General features: G+C 40.9%; 1 protein-coding gene across 1 annotated transcript in view; it reads left to right on the top strand.

Annotated features, from left to right (window-relative positions):
* Positions 1-14,311, top strand: part of ZNF236 (zinc finger protein 236) — a gene marked incomplete at its 5' end in the record, with an annotated part of 39,241 nt that extends 24,930 nt beyond the window's left edge. The window contains 4 exons of the mRNA XM_010158831.1: positions 3,679-3,876; positions 8,518-8,659; positions 13,580-13,756; positions 14,184-14,311. Coding sequence (XP_010157133.1) covers positions 3,679-3,876; positions 8,518-8,659; positions 13,580-13,756; positions 14,184-14,311 — 645 coding nt within the window. The remainder of the gene's footprint in view (positions 1-3,678; positions 3,877-8,517; positions 8,660-13,579; positions 13,757-14,183) is intronic.
* Between the last annotated feature and the right edge of the window lie 4,724 nt (positions 14,312-19,035).

Genomic DNA, 19,035 nt, shown 5'->3' with positions numbered 1-19,035 from the left:
AGGAATGCATGGAGCTCTGCCTGAACGATGAGCCAACTGGGACCTTGTGGGTAAGGATTGGCAAGCAGACCAACGTGGGTGACCCTGCTGTGAATACTACCCATCTGCTGCAGGCCGCCTGGTCAGGAAGAAATAGAAGATGAGGCTTTCATCTCGATCTTGGGCAGCCTGTCCTAGCTGACCCTTCTGGAGTAGAGGAGTTGGACTAGATGATCTCAAGAGGTCATTTCCAACATAAACAAATCTCTGATTTGCAGTCCCTGGTCCACATGGGTTACTTCAACCTGCCTAAGGTCTGCTGGAAGGGCAACAGGCAGGGCACAAGGAATCTAGGAAATTTCTGGAGTGCATTGATGACTATTTCCTGATACAGATGACTGAGAAGCCAGCAAGTGGAGGTGTTGTTCTCATGGTGTGCATGTTCTCATGCCTCATGGGCCTGATAATTGCAAACAAGGAAGAACTGATTTGGGATGTGAAGGTCAGGGACATCCTTTGTTACAGTGACCATGAGATGGTGGAGCTCTGGATCCTGAGAGAAGAAAATAAGACAAGTAGCAGGATCACAATTCTGGGCAGCAGGAGAGCAGACTTTGGTCTGTTCAGGGATCTGCCTGGAATAATTGCATGGTAAGCAGACCTGGAGAAAAGGAGGATCAGGAGAGATGGTTGATTTTAAATGTTCTCCTCCAAGCCCAAGAATCGCCAGTCCTAATTTGTAGGAAGTCAAAGGCAACAGGAGGCAAGCATGGAGGAGAAAAGGAGCTCCTGACAAACCTGGTTTTAAAAAAGAAGCATATACAAGTGGAAGCAAGATCAGGTGACCTTGAAGGAGTACAGAGAAACCACTCAAGGAGACAGGGATGAGTTTAGGAAATCCACCTAAGCCCACCTGGAGTTGACTCTGAAAGGGTCATAAAATGTAACAAGACGGGCTTTTACAGGTGTGTCAGCAGCAAAAGGAAGATGAGTTGTCCTGCTACTGACTGGAGCAGAGGACCTGGTGACAGAAGGTTTGAAAAAGGCTGATGTACTGAATGTCTTTTTATGCTTCATTTCTAATGGTAAGATTTATCTTCTGAAATCCCAGATCACCAAAATCTGTGGGAAAGGGTGGAGCAATGAATATGTGTCGTGGTTTAGGCCCAGCTGGCAACAAAATACCACATGGCCATTTGTTCACTCCTCCCTGCGTTGGGATGTGGAGGAGAAAATACAGGGAAAGACTTGTGGATTGAGACAAGGACAGGGAGGGATCACTCACCAGTTATGGTCACAGGTAAAACAGGCTCGACTTGGGGAAGAAAAATCAATTTAATCACTTACCAGTCAAATCAGAGTAGATTGTATGGTAAGCAGAGACAGTAGAGTCCAGTAGAGACAAAACAAATCTAAAAAACTTTCCTCCCACCTCCCCTTCTTCCCGATCTACTTTCTTCCCCCAACAGCAGTACAGGGGGTGGGGATAGGGATTTCCCAGTCAGCTCACCACACGTCTCTGCCACTCCTTCCTCCCCAGGGGGAGAGAACTCCTCACACTCTACCCCTGCTTCAGTGTGGGGTGCCTCCCATGGGAGACAGTCCTCCATGAACTTCTGCAATATGAGTCCTTTCCACAGGCTGCAGTTCTTTACTAACTGATCTGGCAGGGAGCTGTTTGTTGGGTGCAGTCCTTCAGGAGTAGCCTGCTCCAGCATAGGCTTTCCACAGAATCATGGGCTTCTTCAGGCACAGATATCAGCTGGTTGGAGTGAGTCCAGAGTAGACCATGAAGATAAGAGAGCTGGAATGCCCCTCCTATGGGGACAGGCTGAGAGAGTTGGGCTTGTTCAGCCTGGAGGAAAGGAGGCGCCAGGGAGACCTTATAGCACCTTCCAGTACCTGAAGGGGCTACAAGGAAGCTGGGAGAGGGCACGGGGACTTTTTACAAGGGCCTGTAGTGACAGGACAAAGGGCAACGGGTTTAAGCTGAAAGAGGGTAGACTTAGATTGGACATCAGGAAGAAGTTCTTCCTGGAGAGGGTGGTGAGGCACTGGAACAGGTTGCCCAGAGAAGCTGTGGATGCCCCATCCCTGGAAGTGTTCAAGGCCAGGCTGGATGGGGCTTTGAACAACCTGGTCTAGTGGCAGGTGTCCCTGCCCATGGCAGGGGGGTTGGAACTAGATGGTCTTTAAGGTCCCTTCCCACTTAAACCACTCTATGATTCTATGAAAGAACAAGAGGCAATGGGCACAAATTAAAATCATTGAATCTGAGCAAAGAAATCCTGTTTCACTGCGAGGGTGGTTGAATCTTGGAAGAGGTTGTCCAGAGAGGCTGTAGATTCTCCATCCTTGGTGATACTCAAAATGTGTTCAAGCATGGCCATGAGTATGCTCTAGGGACACTGGACTAGATGACCTCAGGCCATCCCTTCCAACTTGAACTATTCTGTGTTTCCATTAACATCGTGTGCATATGATTTTAACATTTGCATATGGTTATGAATGTGAGTTCTTAACAAAGTGTTTAAATACTCTCTGAAGGTGAATGTTTTAAAACTTAACATGAACATATTTTATCACTTCTCAGAATTTCAAACTAGATTTTGTGTCTTTTGGTATATATGCTTTCAGAAATCAGGGTTGGCATTTCATATGGCTTATTATAATGTCACTTGTGCGACTGTCTGAGTAGCACTACTGTAATAAGTCAGAACATAAAACTAACATAAACTAGTTCTCCGTCATTCCCTGTAATGTTGTTCTTAACAGTGGTGATTGACTTTTAACAGTGATTAACAGTGGTTGATTGACTTTTCAGCCTTTCACCTTTTCCTGAGAGGTTCCAACTAGCTGGAAACAAACACAAACCAATGTGTTCACACAGGATTTTTATGTAATTTCTTTCAATATGTTTCCTATTGCATCTTTATTTTCTTGTATGGATAATACTCTATGTTCTGTATCTTTTCGGGTTTAGCTAATCCTGAATATTTCATTTAGAGTACTACTTCCTTTATCTTTCCTTCATCTTTGTTTCTTTCTATGAGTTAAATATATTTAAGATTCTTTTGTGTCAATACAGTTGAAGTAATCTAGTGTTATTTTATTTGAAGAGCATGAAATTTTTCCAAACACCCCTCATTGAATAAAACCAAACAAAAATACCACACAACCCCATACGAATTCTGTCAACTTTCCATTGTGTTTCAGTACTTCTGGAACGTTGTGTTGGTAGCTCAGAACTTCACTGCCTTATGAAAATAGAGGTCCCAGTGAAGACATCAAACAAATAGACAATATTCCTCTCCTCTGTAAAATCAGAGATACTTTCTGTCTGAAATATTCTTGACTTTGAGTTCGTTCAGTGAGAAATGTGAGAATCATCTGGGATGCTCAGGAATATAAAACAATATAGGAAAATACTGATACAAACACATTCTATTTATGATGTGTAAATGAACTTGATCATAGGTATTTTAATCTGTTTTCTTAAAATACATATATGCGTCATTCTTAAGAGCAATGGAATACAAGTTCATATTTATATACAATTTATTTCCTTTGTGTTCGTAAGTTGGTTGCACGTACTTTCCAAAGTTTAGTCACGCTGAGGTAGATTGTGAACAACAAAGCGTTGCTGTGGATGTATGTGCCTATGAAATTACTTGATGGTGTTTATATAAATCGTTACAGGTGACGGAGGTTTCTCCTAATGTGACGAAAAGCAGTCAAGCAGAGAAAGAAAGTCGCGTGCACCAGTGTTTTGAGTGTAGTCAAACCTTTTCTTCGGCCACCATGTTGTTGCACCATAGCAAAGAGGTTCATGGCAAGGAAAGAATACATGTTTGCCATGTGTGCAGTAAAGCCTTTAAGCGAGCAACACATCTCAAGGTATTTGGTAATAACAGTTGATTGTTCTGTTAACTCATTATTTTGTTTCGGACATTTTGCAATATTAAATGAAAGGTACCTATTATCCCTTTACCTTTCCCTTTCCTTTCACAGTGTGGGAGGTGTGCATCTGAGAGAGGGGGGTCAAAGTGATAAGGTATACACCAGTAGAGAACTGTTTCCTGGACCACATAAAGGACTTTATTGCATATATCGCCTACGTAATGAAAAATTTGAATGCCTGTCATGCAAATAATAGCGCTAGAAAAAGATTTTGGTTACTTTATTTGCTTATTTATGTCATTGCTGCTAATCCTGATTTGCCAAATAAGCTTTTGCAGTCATTGGAAGCTATGCACTCTATCATTCGATTTTTAGATGCTCTGTCTCATGAGTGCAAGCAACATCTGTAGAGGAAGCATTTGTATTAAAATATCCTTATGTTATTGACTTCAACTTCCCAGATGTCTGCTGGAAATACAATACAGCAGAGAGGAAACAGTCCAGGAGGTTTTGGGGCCAATTCTCTTTAATATCTTTACCTGGATGAAGGGATTGAGTGCAACCTCAGTAAGCTTGCTGACACCAAGTTGGTGTTGATCTGCCTGAGGGAGGGAAAGCTCTACAAAGGGATCTGGACAGGCTGGATCGATGGGCCGAGGCCAGTTGTATGAGGTTCAACAAGGCCAAGTGCTGGGTCCTGCACTTGGGTCACAACAACCTCCCGCAAAGCTACAGGCTTGGGGACGAGTGGCTGGAAAGCTGCCCGGCAGAAAAGGACCTGGGGGTGCTGGTCAACAGCCGACTGTACATGACAGTGTGCCCAGGTGGCCAAGAAGGCCAACAGCATCCTGGCCTGTATCAGGAACAGTGTGGCCAGCAGGACTAGGGCAGTCCTAGTTCTGGCAGCAGGACTAGATCATCCCCCTGTACTGGACACTGGTGAGGCTACACCTCGAATCCTGTGTTCAGTTTTGGGCCCTTCACTACAGGAAAGACACTGAGGTGCTGGAGCGTGTCCAGGGAAGGGCAATGGAGCTGGGGAAGAGTCTGGAGCACAAGTCCTGTGAGGAGCAGCTGAGGGAACTGGGGGTGTTCAGCCTGGAGAAGAGGAGGCTCAGGGGCGACCTCCTCTACAGCTGCCAGAAAGGAGGCTGTAGCCAGGTGGGGGTTGGTCTCTTCTCCCAAGTGACAAGTGATAGGATGAGAGGAAATGGCCTCAAGTTGCACCAGAAGATGTTTAAGTTGGATATTAGGAAAATTTCTTCACTGACAGGGTGGTCAGGCATTGGAACGGGCTGCCCAGGGAGGTGGTTGAGTCACCATCCCTGGAGGTATTTAAGAGAAGTGTGGATGTGGTGCTTAGGGACACGGTTTAGTGGTGGACTGGGCAGTGCTGGGTTAATGGTCAGACTCGATAATCTTCAAGGACTTTTCCAACCTTAATGTTTCTATGATTCTATGAACTTCTTTTACAAAGAAGAATTTGAAAAAAATCTGCAGTTCAACTCGGATCAAGAACAATGTGAACAAAAGCCTGCTTGTTTGATGAGGCTAGGGTGACGATACAAAACCAGTCATTATTGAAAGTTGACTTCTTGAATGGGTGCTTTCTGGTGTGAAAGCCTTATTTGCTTTATTTGGGATGCTTCCTTAAACCACAGCTTTGTAACAGGAACCCCTTCCTACTCAGTGACATGGCCATTTTCAACCTTCAGATCCAAAGATGAGAGCTTTTGCGAAAGATCACATTTTGTTAGTTCCGAAGAAAGGAGGATAACGTTGCACGTATATGTAAAAATAGGAGAGTGAACCTCACCAGATAATGAGGAATTTTCAGCAGTTGCTTTTCCCACATGCGCATGAACCTCACCAGATAATGAGGAATTTGCAGCAGTTGCTTTTCCCACATGCACATACAGACATAGACAAACCAGCAGACACCAGCTGTGGTTTTGGAGCATTTCATCAACAATGTGTCAGCAGTTTGGTGCAGCTGATAGAATGGAAGCACCGTTACTTTCTTCGACCAAAGACAGTTTTACCTTTATCAGTCCAATTAGTGGCTATGAAGGCTGATAAATCGTATTTCAGGAAGGTTTTCTCTGTATCCTGTACAATCCAAATCCAGGATTTCTGAGTATGAAAGTCAAAATGAATCTCCAAATCATCGTTTTTCACCTTTGGTGAGGAGGAGGAGGAGAGGATGTTTCAAACAAAAAGACAGTTTCATTTACTGCTTGGCCATCGTGTCTGAAAACAAATTCTTTATCTTCATCAAACTCTCTTCTTTATTAAGCTGTTCTAGAGCATCAGCTGGGAGCAGCCTTATCAGTAAATTAAAGATAAACCAAAGCCCAGCTTTTGGCTTAGTGTTTTGGGAAGGGTTCAGTGATCGCTTACTTAAGGCCTTCGTTTTGTACTGATGGTATTCTGGAGATCACCAAAAATACTAAGAGCACTGCCAAACTTCAGGCTTTCCAGAAAAACATGGTGGGAGGTAAGGGTAGCAGTGTTCAGATGGCAGTACTTAACTGTGTGTTTTTTCTAAGGCCATCAGTACCAGCAATTTCATGATTATCCACAAGAGAAGCTTCTTTAGACATTGTGTACGAACACCCACACCACCCATCTCACCCCTGGTGTCAGTATCTTTGGTTCCCATTCTGACGTTGTCAACTTCCCTGATTTTACAGCTTCAGGCAGCAGAGTCTTAAGGCATTTGCAGTGACCGAACTATCCAATTCCATGTCCTGAGATAGTGGAAATACATGCAAGGTGACCATAAATAATAAATACAGCACAGACATAATTCAAAGATGAAAATAAAATGAGGTTGCAATCTTACTAAAACAGTGGAATGAAACCAACTTTGCATTGCCATACTTTCAGAGGCAGTATTGATTCATGTTTCAAGATCGGTGGGGCAGAAGAGGTGCCTGGGGGAGGGAGGTGTAAAGGGCCCTTGCAAAGGTTTCCTCTTCTTATTTTCTAATTAGATAATGCTCGCTTGGGACCCCAAGATACTTCCTATCTGAAAAATATAAGGATTGCACAAATAAACTTGTCAAATGTCATCTGAACAATGAAATATTGAGTCTGTCTAGAAAAGTGCTAGCACGATTTTCAAAAGCGCGTAGTAGGCAGAGAAAGCGTAAGGGATTGGCAGATCAGTGGAACAGAATTGTATCCCATCCTGTTTCTTCGTAGAAAGATGATGGAGAAAGCTGCATAGCAGCTGTCTGGATGCTGTCCTATTTGCTTTCAAGCAGAAAATGGGTCAGGGTGGGCGGGTTGCTGGAGTTTTGTGGGTTTTGTTGTTGTCTTGGATTGGGGTTTTTTTTTTTGATGGTGGACAGAAAGAGGCAGCCAGTTTCAGGTAACTTTTTCCGGAGTAGGTCACAGCAAGGTAATGAACAAGATAAAAGCAAAGTATTTTCTTCATCTCCTACTCAGCTGTGGTTTACGAGTCTCCTGTGATTTTCTGAGAAGACCTTTTATTATTTCCCTATAATACTATATTATTATAATTACTATGATTATAATATTCTTCCCTGTAACTGTCTCACTGATTTTCCAGTGAAAACAAATTCTGCAGACATAATTTGCTTCAGTTCATGGAGTGAGGAATGGGACGTCATAGACATCAAGAAGGCTTATTGTTTAGGTGTAGTAAAGGCTAATTAAGAGTCTTTAGTCTGCAGTGAATAGACTAGGAAAGAACATCCACACACATTTTAGCAAGTGGACAAGTACAGTACTGTTTCACATACAGTTCTTGAATAGTTTTTGTAATTAGGTGTGTTTGTGTTTGCCTCTTTTTTTTTTTTTAAATAATCTGAATTGTATCTTGGTATTAATAAAGAGATTAAAATCAAAAAGTTAATAGATAACATGAGATACTCCTTTAGATTTGCCAAACTTCTAGGCCCAACATCACTGAATTAAAAACAGTGAAGTTAGAACTGTTACTAATGCTTCTTCATAGAGATAAAACGTTTCATTCGCTCATTCCCTGTTCTTCCCTGTAAGGGCCTTAGTGATTTTTTAAAATGAATTTAAGAGTTCATCGTGAAGTGGTTCTGTTTGCACATTGACAGAGTGTAGCTGCAGGGGTGTGTGTGTCGCGATGTCCCCTCTTCGAGGCCTGTACAGTTTCCCAATGATACTCAGGTGCCGAATGGGAATACCTATGTATCAGGGCAGGGAGATGGATCCTGTAGAGGGGAGGGAAAAAAATCCAGTACTGACTTAGTGTGCAGTTGTCCAAAATCCAGGTTTGTAAGTGAACAAGGCGTTTCAACAGCTTAGTGTTAGGGTTTTTTTTATTTTGAGTTTTCATTTTTTTATTTGATAATTAGTGAAGGGACTAACATACACATAAAAAAAACAATGTATAGAGTTATTGACAGAGGATTTCAGAAGTGTGACGTTATTGATGCATTACCTTTAGAAAGAGTTGATATACAGAACAATCATTTAAAAGAAGAAAACAGTGCAGGCTTCTGTCTTCTTCCAGTTTGTCTGCTGACGAGTAAGACCCACTGCTTTTGCCTTCAAAGTGTGAATGTATTTCTACATTAAATTCTGAAGGTTTTTGAATGTTCTGAAATGTATTTTTTGTTTTCTGTGCTGGCTTAGGAGCACATGCAAACCCATCAAGCCGGACCTTCACTGAGTTCCCAGAAGCCTAGAGTGTTTAAGTGTGACACTTGTGAAAAAGCTTTCGCTAAGCCCAGTCAGCTGGAAAGACATAGCCGCATAATGGTTTTTATCTCACCAGGTTTTCTCGTGGATATATGGGTGTTATATTTGGAGTCCCTGCTCATGGTTTCAGGTAACTGCAGTTAAATATTCAATTTAAGCTTAAAAAAAACCAGGTGCATTTCTAACCCAGAGAGTTTAGGAATTAAAATGTGAAAGGGCAGACTTGAAAGCTCATGAACTGTGATGTTTTGTTTGAAGCCAGAACATCATGTTTAGTGGTATGACTAAGCTGCTCCGTATTTTGGGACTGGCTGTACTGCGACAGTAATGTGAATGCATGAGCTTGTATCTAAAAGTTTGTCAGTCTTTTAAACAGGTTCATAAAAGCATATTTTCAAGCATTATTTAAAGCAGTGTACAGATGCTCAGTATGATCTTCAAGCATATAGGAGAATATGCAAATGAGTGGGTGTGCTCGATGAGGTTAAATAAGGGACAGACTTGACTGCTGATACTGACTGCTTAATGCAGTGCTTCATTGTCATTGAACTGCTACTCAGTTCATCTGTTTCTAATGCCAGTGCTTTTAATTTGTTTTGTTCTTTTCTTAATTATTTTCTTCAACTGTTGCTCTATAAAAAGACTGTACTGACTTCTAGGGAGCAGAGATTTATTTTGTGATAAAAGTGCTTTTCAGGTTGCAGCTTCTCTCCCACAACAAGTTAAAAGCTGTACATAGGACAGCTGACTGCTTTCCTCTTCATCTTCTGGATGGTAAGAACATGAATTCTAAATTAAGGAGTCAGTTCCCCAAAACAACTTCTCTCTTTTCCGTACCACAGCTACCAAAAAAGGGCTGCCATGGCTGCTAGAGTTAAAAAGGCAAGGGGAAATTTCCTTCTATTGCTACTAAACTGGAGGGGACCAAGGAGTTTGACTGAATGCACTGCCGCATCAGATGACTCCCAAAAAGGGATAACTCTCTTCCTTTTAGTGGCTCAGCCAGAGCTTTCTCTTTCCCCAGAATTAACTTCTGGTAGTTAGCTTTTGGCTGCTCTTCGTGCATTTAAAGTAAAGTTCCTAATCTCTCCCTTTAAGTTACCTTGTTAACCCTGTCATTTTTCCTTGGTTAGTATCACTTGCCAGTCTTGCAACGTATAATTTGAGTTTCATCTTTGAATGGATCTTCGCTTTGCACCCTCAGGTTCAGTCTTGCAGATTTGAGTATTGCACCTCTGAAGTACAGACTTGCCTGTATATCCAGGTGTCTCATGCATGCTCCCATTTCATGCATCAAAGCCTTCTGTTCCCTGGCTTTGACAAACACAATCTCATATAAACACACACACATATTTTACCGTGCTCTTCAAGTGTTTGGAAGGGATTTAGGTATTCAGTAGTATCTTTGAATTCTTTTTATGTGTCTGTATGACATCTGATAGGCTGCTGATGTCTTGGCCCATGGCCAGCATTGAGAATTTACATTATCTTAGTATGTCCTTATATACTTTTCTATCTGTTAATTTCTTTTCTCTTGTGTTATGTTTATGGCAAGTTCTTAAAGGTAGGATCTGTCTCTTTGCTCTTTTTATGAAGTACATCATATGGTGGAGTTTGTCTGTGTCTAAGGCTGTGTGCTGTGGTGCTGTGAATAATAAATGATAAAAGGGTTTCCAGGGAAGACACACAGATGTAAAAAAAAAAAAATAAAATAGGTGAAGCTGAAAACATGTTAAGATTACCGCAGTCTAGGAAACTGGTTTAATTCCCCTTATAGCAGTGGAGGTATAGAAGAGCCTTTGTTAGATGATGAACGACTCTGTCTTCCATTAGGGTTAAATTACTCACCATTGCATGTAAGCAGTTAATGAGACATAACTAGTCAAGACAAGGTCATACTTGTCTACCTGTGCTTTCTTTCTGGCTTCTGCAGTGTATGGTGAGGCTTGCAAAGAAATTAATGTAATCTGATACTGGTTTTACCAAGGGAAAAAAGAAGAATTGGCAAATAATTATTCAGTGATTCCAAATGTTTGTGGATGAATTAGATCAGGCCTACACAACGTGCAGCATACTGTGGCATTTTTTTATTTGTTGTGGTAAAATGAATTTGGTTCATTTCGGTTGCCTGATTCAGCACATGGTTCGTATAGTGTCAAAGGGGAGTAGTAATTGCAAGTGCTGTTGCACCCCATTTACACATGAGTGTTTGAGCTGTGAGGTGTCAGGGTTTGCTAGGCAGCCTACAGCCAGAGAGGTCCCCAGTCCTGGCCCTGACTTTTTTTCACATTTAATTCAGTTCCTGAGAACTCTATAGCAGGAAAGGATAGGAGGTTGGATGGAGAGGATTCATGAACTTGGTGAATTTATGGTTTGAATCCTCTTGCTAAGGAAGTTCAGAGATTTGGGAATCCTAAGAGCAAGTTTAGAGATGTTGCCATGGGAAGGCATGGATAGATAGAGGAGATCCTGAGCATAAGAAGCAGATGAAGAATGTGGGTAATCATTGAGGTGGGAAAGTGAAGATCCTTATGTATCAAGTTGTGAATTGCAGCAGTGTGGCTGGAACATACTGGTTATGGCAACTGGAGAGTATTGTAACAGGAGGGGAAGTTTATGGTGCAAGTGTGACAGGATAGATTTTAATATTGGTGAGCTGGGTCATCCACTTTTTCTACCAGAAGCCAAACTTCTGGTAGATAAGCAATAACTCCTGATAAGGGGACTGGGTATTTGCAGCCATTTGTCAGCTGGCAGCATTCATCGCTGATCAGTTGCTACCAGTTGCAATTACTGTACTATGGGTGTGGATAAGCATGTTTTATGAGGGGTGTTCATGTCGACTGGTTGAAGGCGGTTTCTCAGCTGAGTATGAGAGTAAACTGTGATCTGATCTACTGGAGCTGGTTTTATGTATTAGGGGTCTCCGCTGACCCTCTGTATTCTCATCTACGGGGTTGACTGATTATGCTTCTCTTCCTTCCACCCCCCAGTCCAGGAGAAATGGTGACTGCTCTTCCTGAGAGTGAAACTGAAAAAAGGGGAACAGTACTGCTTTGTGGCTGCTGTGCTAGAGAGGAACCTTCTGGTTATATTGGGGGGCAGGAAAAGAGAAGCGGGAGTTACTGTCCAAGGAGATTAAAAGTGTTGAGAATTCCCCAACATTTTGCTCTTTGCATAACTGACTTGATTAATGCATTGCCTTGAAAAATGTTCTAGTTAAGAGTTTCACAAAATAATTTGAAAGCAGGAAAAAAGGGTCATTTTCCCTTTTCCCTTTGATTCATGCTGCCTGTCATAATAGACAGAGGGCACTTCAGGAAGGCTGGGACCAGAGCAGGGTCCCTTTATGCATCTGTTTCTCATAACTCTCCATCATCACTGGAAAAACTCTTTCTGTTTTGGCATGACTTGTAATTTACTCAGTAAATCCTCAGATATTTTTGGGTTTCTTGTACTTGGGTGCTCATGTGCTAGGAATGCCCACAAGCTGTAACAATCCTTGCTAAATTCTTAAATTACCGTTGTCTGACATTGTTGAAACAGCAGGTCAGTCCATGTGATTGTCATCCTTTCAGAAGAGAATGTTCTCTTTAAAATCCTTTAGGGCCAAAGAGTGAAAATGTGCTGCCAGGAAGTTTGTAGGTGGGTGCTCTTACATAAACTATGATAGGAAAAACTAAACTGATTTGCTTTCCTAAAGGTATGATCCTTGTCTATGAGGAAGTGTTAGTAGTTACTATCTTGCTTAAATCTTTAATAATAAATAGTAATATTTCATAAAACATTTTTAATGATTTCTAATGGTCAATACCTACACAATCAGTGGCCAGAAGGAAAATACTTCATTTCTCTGAACAGCTCTACATGTCTTGTACATTCAGATTTATCAGTGAAAAGCAGTTTGGAGGGATGTTGCCGAAACGAGAGGGAAGCAGATGCTTCCGTTTCTACCAGAAAGCCGTGTGGCAGTCCATTACACAACACCAGAAAGGCTGTTCATCTTAACGGAACAGAAAGCCTGGAGTCAGAAGTATCTGAGGAAACCTAGATTTCACTTCACACTAGTGAAATCGGTGTTAACAAAAGTAGAAAGAACATTTTTGTGCTTGAAGGGACCTTTGATTGTCTGGCAAGCTGGATTTAGCACAGAAGCTACAATGCCTGTGGGGACACAAACAAACAGGTGCTGAAGGACGAGGGAAACTGTTTGGTTGTGGTTTTTTTTTTTAAAAGAAAACTGTGGGAAGAGTATTTACACTCCTCGTCCTGCATTATTGTGCTAACTAATAACAAAGTGTATTTGTAAGTGCAGAAAGTGCTTTTAGAAGTCCTTAATGACATAGCGCCATGTGTCTTGTTTTGACATCAGAGTTTGCGGAGTGGAGTGTTGAAGCAAAGGTCTGGTTTTCCAAAGCTAGTATATTAAATATTTTTGTAATGAATATGCCCTCGGGCTTATGTTTAGAAATCAGTATTCTGGCAGATTTGGAAGAATATGCCTGCTTTGGTAAGATGTGGGAATCCCTAGTAGCTATTGGCACAGGAGGCCACAGGTCCCCTGTAGAACTACCAGAATTATCCATTATTGAGTTTTAACACACTCGGCTTTCTATTTCCTTACATCAGCTTTGCTAATTCTTGAAAATTGCATTATCTACATTATTTGTAAAGGATGTTAAAAGTTGATGGTCCCCTTGAGCACAGAAAAGTCAAACTAATAAATGATTTTTTTACACCTCTGTTAAATGTACTCAGATAATAAATCGGATCAGAAAGATCACATCAGTGGTTTAGGACTTAGGTAAATGTGGTGATACTTAATTTGGAATGTTTTGCTGATGATGTGGAGCCACAGCACTGTTTTGAGAGAGTCTTGAGGAAAAAGATCATGTCTACTTAATTTCTAGGTCATCTGGGTAATTTTTACCGAATTCTGAGCTGTATTTTTATGTTGAAATGAGAAATTATTGAATACATTTTTCTCTTTTCTAAGGGGAACGGCCGTTTCAGTGTACGCTGTGTGAAAAGGCTTTTAACCAGAAGAGTGCTCTTCAAGTCCATATGAAAAAGCACACAGGAGAGAGGCCTTACAAGTGCGATTACTGTGCAATGGGATTTACGCAGAAAAGCAACATGAAGCTGCATATGAAACGGGCTCATGGTTACACTGGTACGTAGCATTGAGGATAGCGACGGTGGGTGCGGAAAGCCACGTGCTTGCCTAGGAAAGCACAAAACACGTCCCTGAAGTCACTGAGGCACTAGTGGCCCAAGGGCGGAGTTGGAGAGCTAGCAGAGGAACACACAGCCCAAAAAAGCCGGTTGAAACAGAGGTTGGTTACTGCATCTGGTTCCTTTTTTCCATAGGGAGCTCTGTCGTACAGAAATACAAAGGTCAAAAGCTATGACAGGATAAGAGTTGATTATATTAGATGTATTTTTAATTTTTCAAAGGGCATCTAATGAATTTACAGAATCTGAAGTAGTTGTGTAATACCTTTACCAGCATGATTCCGGTATTCCCAAGTGCTGTATTTTTATTTTTATTTTTATTGTACATCAAACCTCATTTGTCTTTTTCTCTTGTACTTTGGTAGGTCCAGTACAAGAGCCCGCTAGTCATCAAGAACAAGAAGGGGAAGATATTAGTCGTGCTCTGAATTTAGAAGAAGTGGTACAAGAATCTTCAAATGAATGGCAAAGTATAGGCAATGTTTTTCGATGACATCTTAAAATTTGAAAGCTAAAAATGTTTCTGGGACTCGAATTTGTCTAAACAAGTTTTCAGCAAAGAAGGACATGGATTTTTATAGTTAAAGCTTCAAGCATTGAAAATATTAACAATAGAATAATATATTATAGTTTTTTTAATTATTTACAAAAGTTACCTAAAAGAATGATTCTTTTTTTAAGCTCATAGAAGAACAACATTGGGAAAACATTATTTAATCTGTGCTAAATTGTCTGTGAATCAATGAACTCAGGTAATAATGTATACAGTTTCATCTTCTAATTCACAGCCAGTATAGTTATTTGTAAAATAAACTGGAACTTTATATCAGGAAAGAATGATTCCCATTTTTAAAGGAGGCGAAGGATAACTTTGTGGGAAAACCATTGAAATGTCGGTCAGCTTTCTTTTCACGTGTTCAAAGTAATGGAGGTTGGAAGCAAAATGTTACGGAGTAGATGCATGAAGTATAACATAGTTTTTGGTTGTTTTTTTTCTTTCTTTTTACAAGGCACAGGAGAACGCTGTATTTCTGTTCTAAGCTTTTTTTTTTCCTTAGCACGTTTTGAGAATTTGTCGAAAAAAATAAAACGCCATGAACTTATGGCTGTTCTTGAGTTAAACTCTTGAGAGGGAGCACATTCATTTCCATTCCAACCACGGAGGCACTTAGTTGTTAGGTTTTACGTTAAAAGCCTGAGGTTTTAAACTCAGGAATAATTATTTGAAAGGAAGGGAAAGCCTCTTCTTTTATGTTTGCTGTATTGGATCAGCAGGTACATATCTCAGTATCTGTGGAAAACACAGCCATATATACCAAATCCGGGAAGTAAACCTACAATTTTGTGTTAGCAGAGAGGAAGTTAGACGTGCAGTAGGTCACCTATATTGTACCATCTTCCCCGGTGCTGTAAACACTTATCATTTCGAGTCTGTAAATTCCTCACTATTTTCTTCATGAATTTTGGAAGTACATTACTTTCATTTGTTGCTGTTGAAGTCCTTGTTTCATCAAAACTACCTAGTTGACTGAGTAATGCTTTGAAAGGTGCCGCTTGTTGAGCATACTCATCACAGAGAAACACTGGAGTAAAAACATAGTCATCTTTATAGACATTCCAATGACAGAAGCTCTTCTTTTCACCTTGTTCTTTTGAATTTTATTTATGTTACATATATATAGATATATATATGTGTTCTTGTATGTGTATATATATATATTTAAAGTTATATGAGCCTCTGTGTGGCTGATCAGTATATTTTGTAAATACTAATCCCGGTTGCAGGAAGTTCATCTTTTCAGTTTGCTGCAAGTACTTGTAGATCAGTGGTGGATTTTGTTGTACGATAATACAGAGCTGGATTTCAGAATTTCCTTCTGAAAGATAATTGTGCTCGGATCCAAAAATGCCCTTTTCTGTAAATATTGTCTATACTTTGTCTATGATACAAACTAGTTATTTCAGATAGCTGAAGCAAGAAATCACTGTTGGTTTTGATAGGGCATCTCTTAATCCTTTTGTTAACTCTTTGGCATATGTATATAAGTAATATAGTTGGTGACATGAAAATAACACTTTTGTTATGTGGAATATTTAATTCAAAAAACATGTTAAATAATATTACTTTTTTCCAAATTCTGTTTCCTGTATTTTTTAAACATTTGCTTTCTGAATTCTAGGAAATCCTAAAAATTCCGTTTTAATGGAAGTGCATCCCTCAGTATATTTAAGGGATAGATGTGAAGTTTTTTCAGCAGTGTCTTTCAGACAGCCTGTTCGTGTTTCAGCTGCTTGAGGAAGACATTCTATTTTGCAGTCACCTGAAGGCATGGTGGCCCCACAGCCTGGCGCCCTGTTTCTCTGTAACAGTACAGTAGAGCGTGCTGTGTTGCCCGTACCACGTGTAAACCCTTCCTCCTGGTCTCTCAGAGAACGCGGTGTAAAGGCACAGCAAAGCTTGTTGATTTGCTGCACATGGTGGCGGGGGTGATGCTTCCCCGAGGTTGCCAAATACAGTTTGACAGGAGATGATTTACAGTCCATCACATCCAGCTGCACATCCATCCTTCATCATGGGAAGGTGATTCCTGAATGCTTGAAAGCATTCCGTCCGGTCTAGCTGCAGTTGCTTTGCCAGCACTGAGGCACTGCCGGTGGGGGATACTCTGTGAGTAGGCGCTGACAGCGATGTCCTGAGTAAAAACGTTTCGGATGCTCGCTTGGCAGAGAGTTAGGTCTTGATTAGAGGCAGGGGGTGTGTAAGTCTTGGAAGCGTTAAGTAAGGAATGGAGCCACCTGACATTCTTCCTGAATTCGGTTTGCTGAATTGCTCCAGCACTTGGAGTACTGCTGTTACCTTTTGTAACACAAAGAATAAGAACATCGGGCCTGTAGCACTCTCTGTCACAGTCAATAGGCTTTTAAAAAACTTTGTGACACAGTATTCATTTTGCTTCCCTGCATCCTCCTCCCCCACAAACTTCACTCCTGAGTAACCTGACACAGAGGCTGTCATAGCCTAGGTGCCCTGGTGAGACCGAGTCAGGGGCTTTCAGAGCCGTGTTATCCGTGGATGCTCAGTATAAATGCGGACACTGAAACCGGTATGTTGATACCTTCAAAAGCAATATTGAAATAGATTCTTTTTTTTTTTTTTTAGGAAGCAGAAAGAATGCTTGTTCCTAAGGCCTCTTTGATTGCATAGTGGACAAGTGAATAGTGCTTAGGAACGCCTCTGTTCCTTTTGGCTTGATGCAGCAGTAGGCTTACGCTAGCCTCAGGCCTTTTGGTTTGTGCCTGTTCAAGTATTTCTTCTAGTTTATGTCCATTTCTTCAGCACAAGAAAGGACACGCTCCTAGTACTGGCTGTCCATTCTTATTTCAGGAAAGATCCTGTGCTTACAAGGCAAATAGCCATTTAAACTGCTGGGTTTCAGCAAAACTATTAGTGAGTAGTTAAAAGAATAAATTTCAGTCTAAGTTTTAATCTCTTTTGAGAGACATGTGTTGATAAAATGATGTTTTACTGTATGTTTTCTTCTATAGGAAATAAATCTAAAAAAGCCACTTCCAGCCTCTGGAAAAGGGGAGTGATGGGAAAGCAGAGTGTTGAAGGCAAGGAAGAAGATTTGGATAAGTTCTCTAGTTCTACAGCCCAGTGTTTTGAAAGATGTATTCCTCAATTTTATTTTATCCTTAGTCTCTCCCATTTTTGAAGGCTGCTTTAAAAGCCAGCTTGGTTGTCCCATCCCTGTTAAAAGAAGGCACTTTGTGCTATGCTTGATTACGAAGGGCGAGATTTTACTACCTCTGCGTAGGCATCCTATGCTTTGCAATGCCCCCTTGGCCTTTAGCTGCTGCCTGAGAGACACTGGTCTCCCGTCACTCCTGTGTCATTCTCAGCCCTGTGAGCCACGCCAGGTCACCAGCAATATCACTAGAAGCCCGTGCGTGGGCAGCTGGGTCCCAGGTCCCAAAGTGTTGTGTTTGGTGTCGGAACGTTATTTAGAAAGTGTGAAAAAACCCCATGGAACTTCATATGTACAATCTGCTCTCTTCATAAAAGACAAGAGTGGTCCAGGTTTCATTTCGAGTACTTTATTTCAATAATGTATATTTTTAAAAGCTGTGTTCCTATAAGAACAATACGTTTTCAAATTAAATCATCTATTACGTTGCAGAGGATACATCCGAATGAAGCTACAATAGAAAAATACACATAGCAACCAATGTAGGTAACAGAAGGTGTAACACCTGTGTGTATGCTTAATAATTTTGGTGGTTTTGTTTCCTTTAGTCTCTATGTATTTTCTATCCTCTCATCTTTCATTGCTTCATATTAATGGTCACCGATTTAAACCTACAATAGATTTAGATGTGAAACGCAATTAACGTACATATTTATAGGTAACATTTACTGGGCACTTATTAGGAATACAGTTTCAGCCTGGGAAGCATTAACTGTAGTCTACGATACACAGGCTAAAACTAAAAAAATAAAAAAGAAATAATAATTAATCAGACGCTTAGGTGACGGCTTGAAGAAATGGTAAGTTTAAGTAATAAACCAGTGCAATTCAGAAGAGCCTTTTATTTCCCTATGTGTGGTTGGAAATACCATTGCCACACGTTCGTTTTAGTAATTTGAGAACAATTAATACCTAAACCTAACTCAGCTATATTTTATTTCTATAAGGCAACTAGAGTACCGCAGTTAAACGTTCACAGTAGTTTACTACGCGTTTGCTTTGGTGTGACGCCTTTAATAGGCGTCCCTCCAAATGCTGCTCGGGCAAAAGGTGAGCTGACCGCATGTAGCACTGCTGGAATAGCAAGGGAAAGATTTGGAATTCTAATGTGAGATGTGCAGGACTACCTTAGATACCAGTACTGAAGGGCTCTCTTTTGCGAAATTAGACTTACTTGTTTTGCTTACGTGTTTACTTACTTGTACTGCAGAGTTCATGCTGTTGCAGCACAGTTTGTGTGGAGCGCCCGTGACATCCAGCGGTCACTTGCGCGATCTTAGATGTTTCTTCTCTGGGGATACCCCTTGTTTCTTAACATTAGTCTAACTCTAATTTTAAATCCTCTTTCTCTCCCTCATCTGCTCTTAATTCTAATGGTTTGGATGCGACGAGCAATTCATGGTACGGAAAAAATTTCCTTCTTACTATTGCTCTGCATCGTGTTGATTCTACAACATCTGCCCCCTCC

The sequence above is a fragment of the Eurypyga helias genome, unplaced genomic scaffold (genome assembly GCF_000690775.1).
Source record: "Eurypyga helias isolate BGI_N326 unplaced genomic scaffold, ASM69077v1 scaffold11139, whole genome shotgun sequence".
In the NCBI taxonomy this organism is placed as follows: domain Eukaryota; kingdom Metazoa; phylum Chordata; class Aves; order Eurypygiformes; family Eurypygidae; genus Eurypyga; species Eurypyga helias.
The sequence above is the reverse complement of the archived record's forward strand: the minus strand, read 5'-3'. Positions and strand labels throughout refer to the sequence as shown.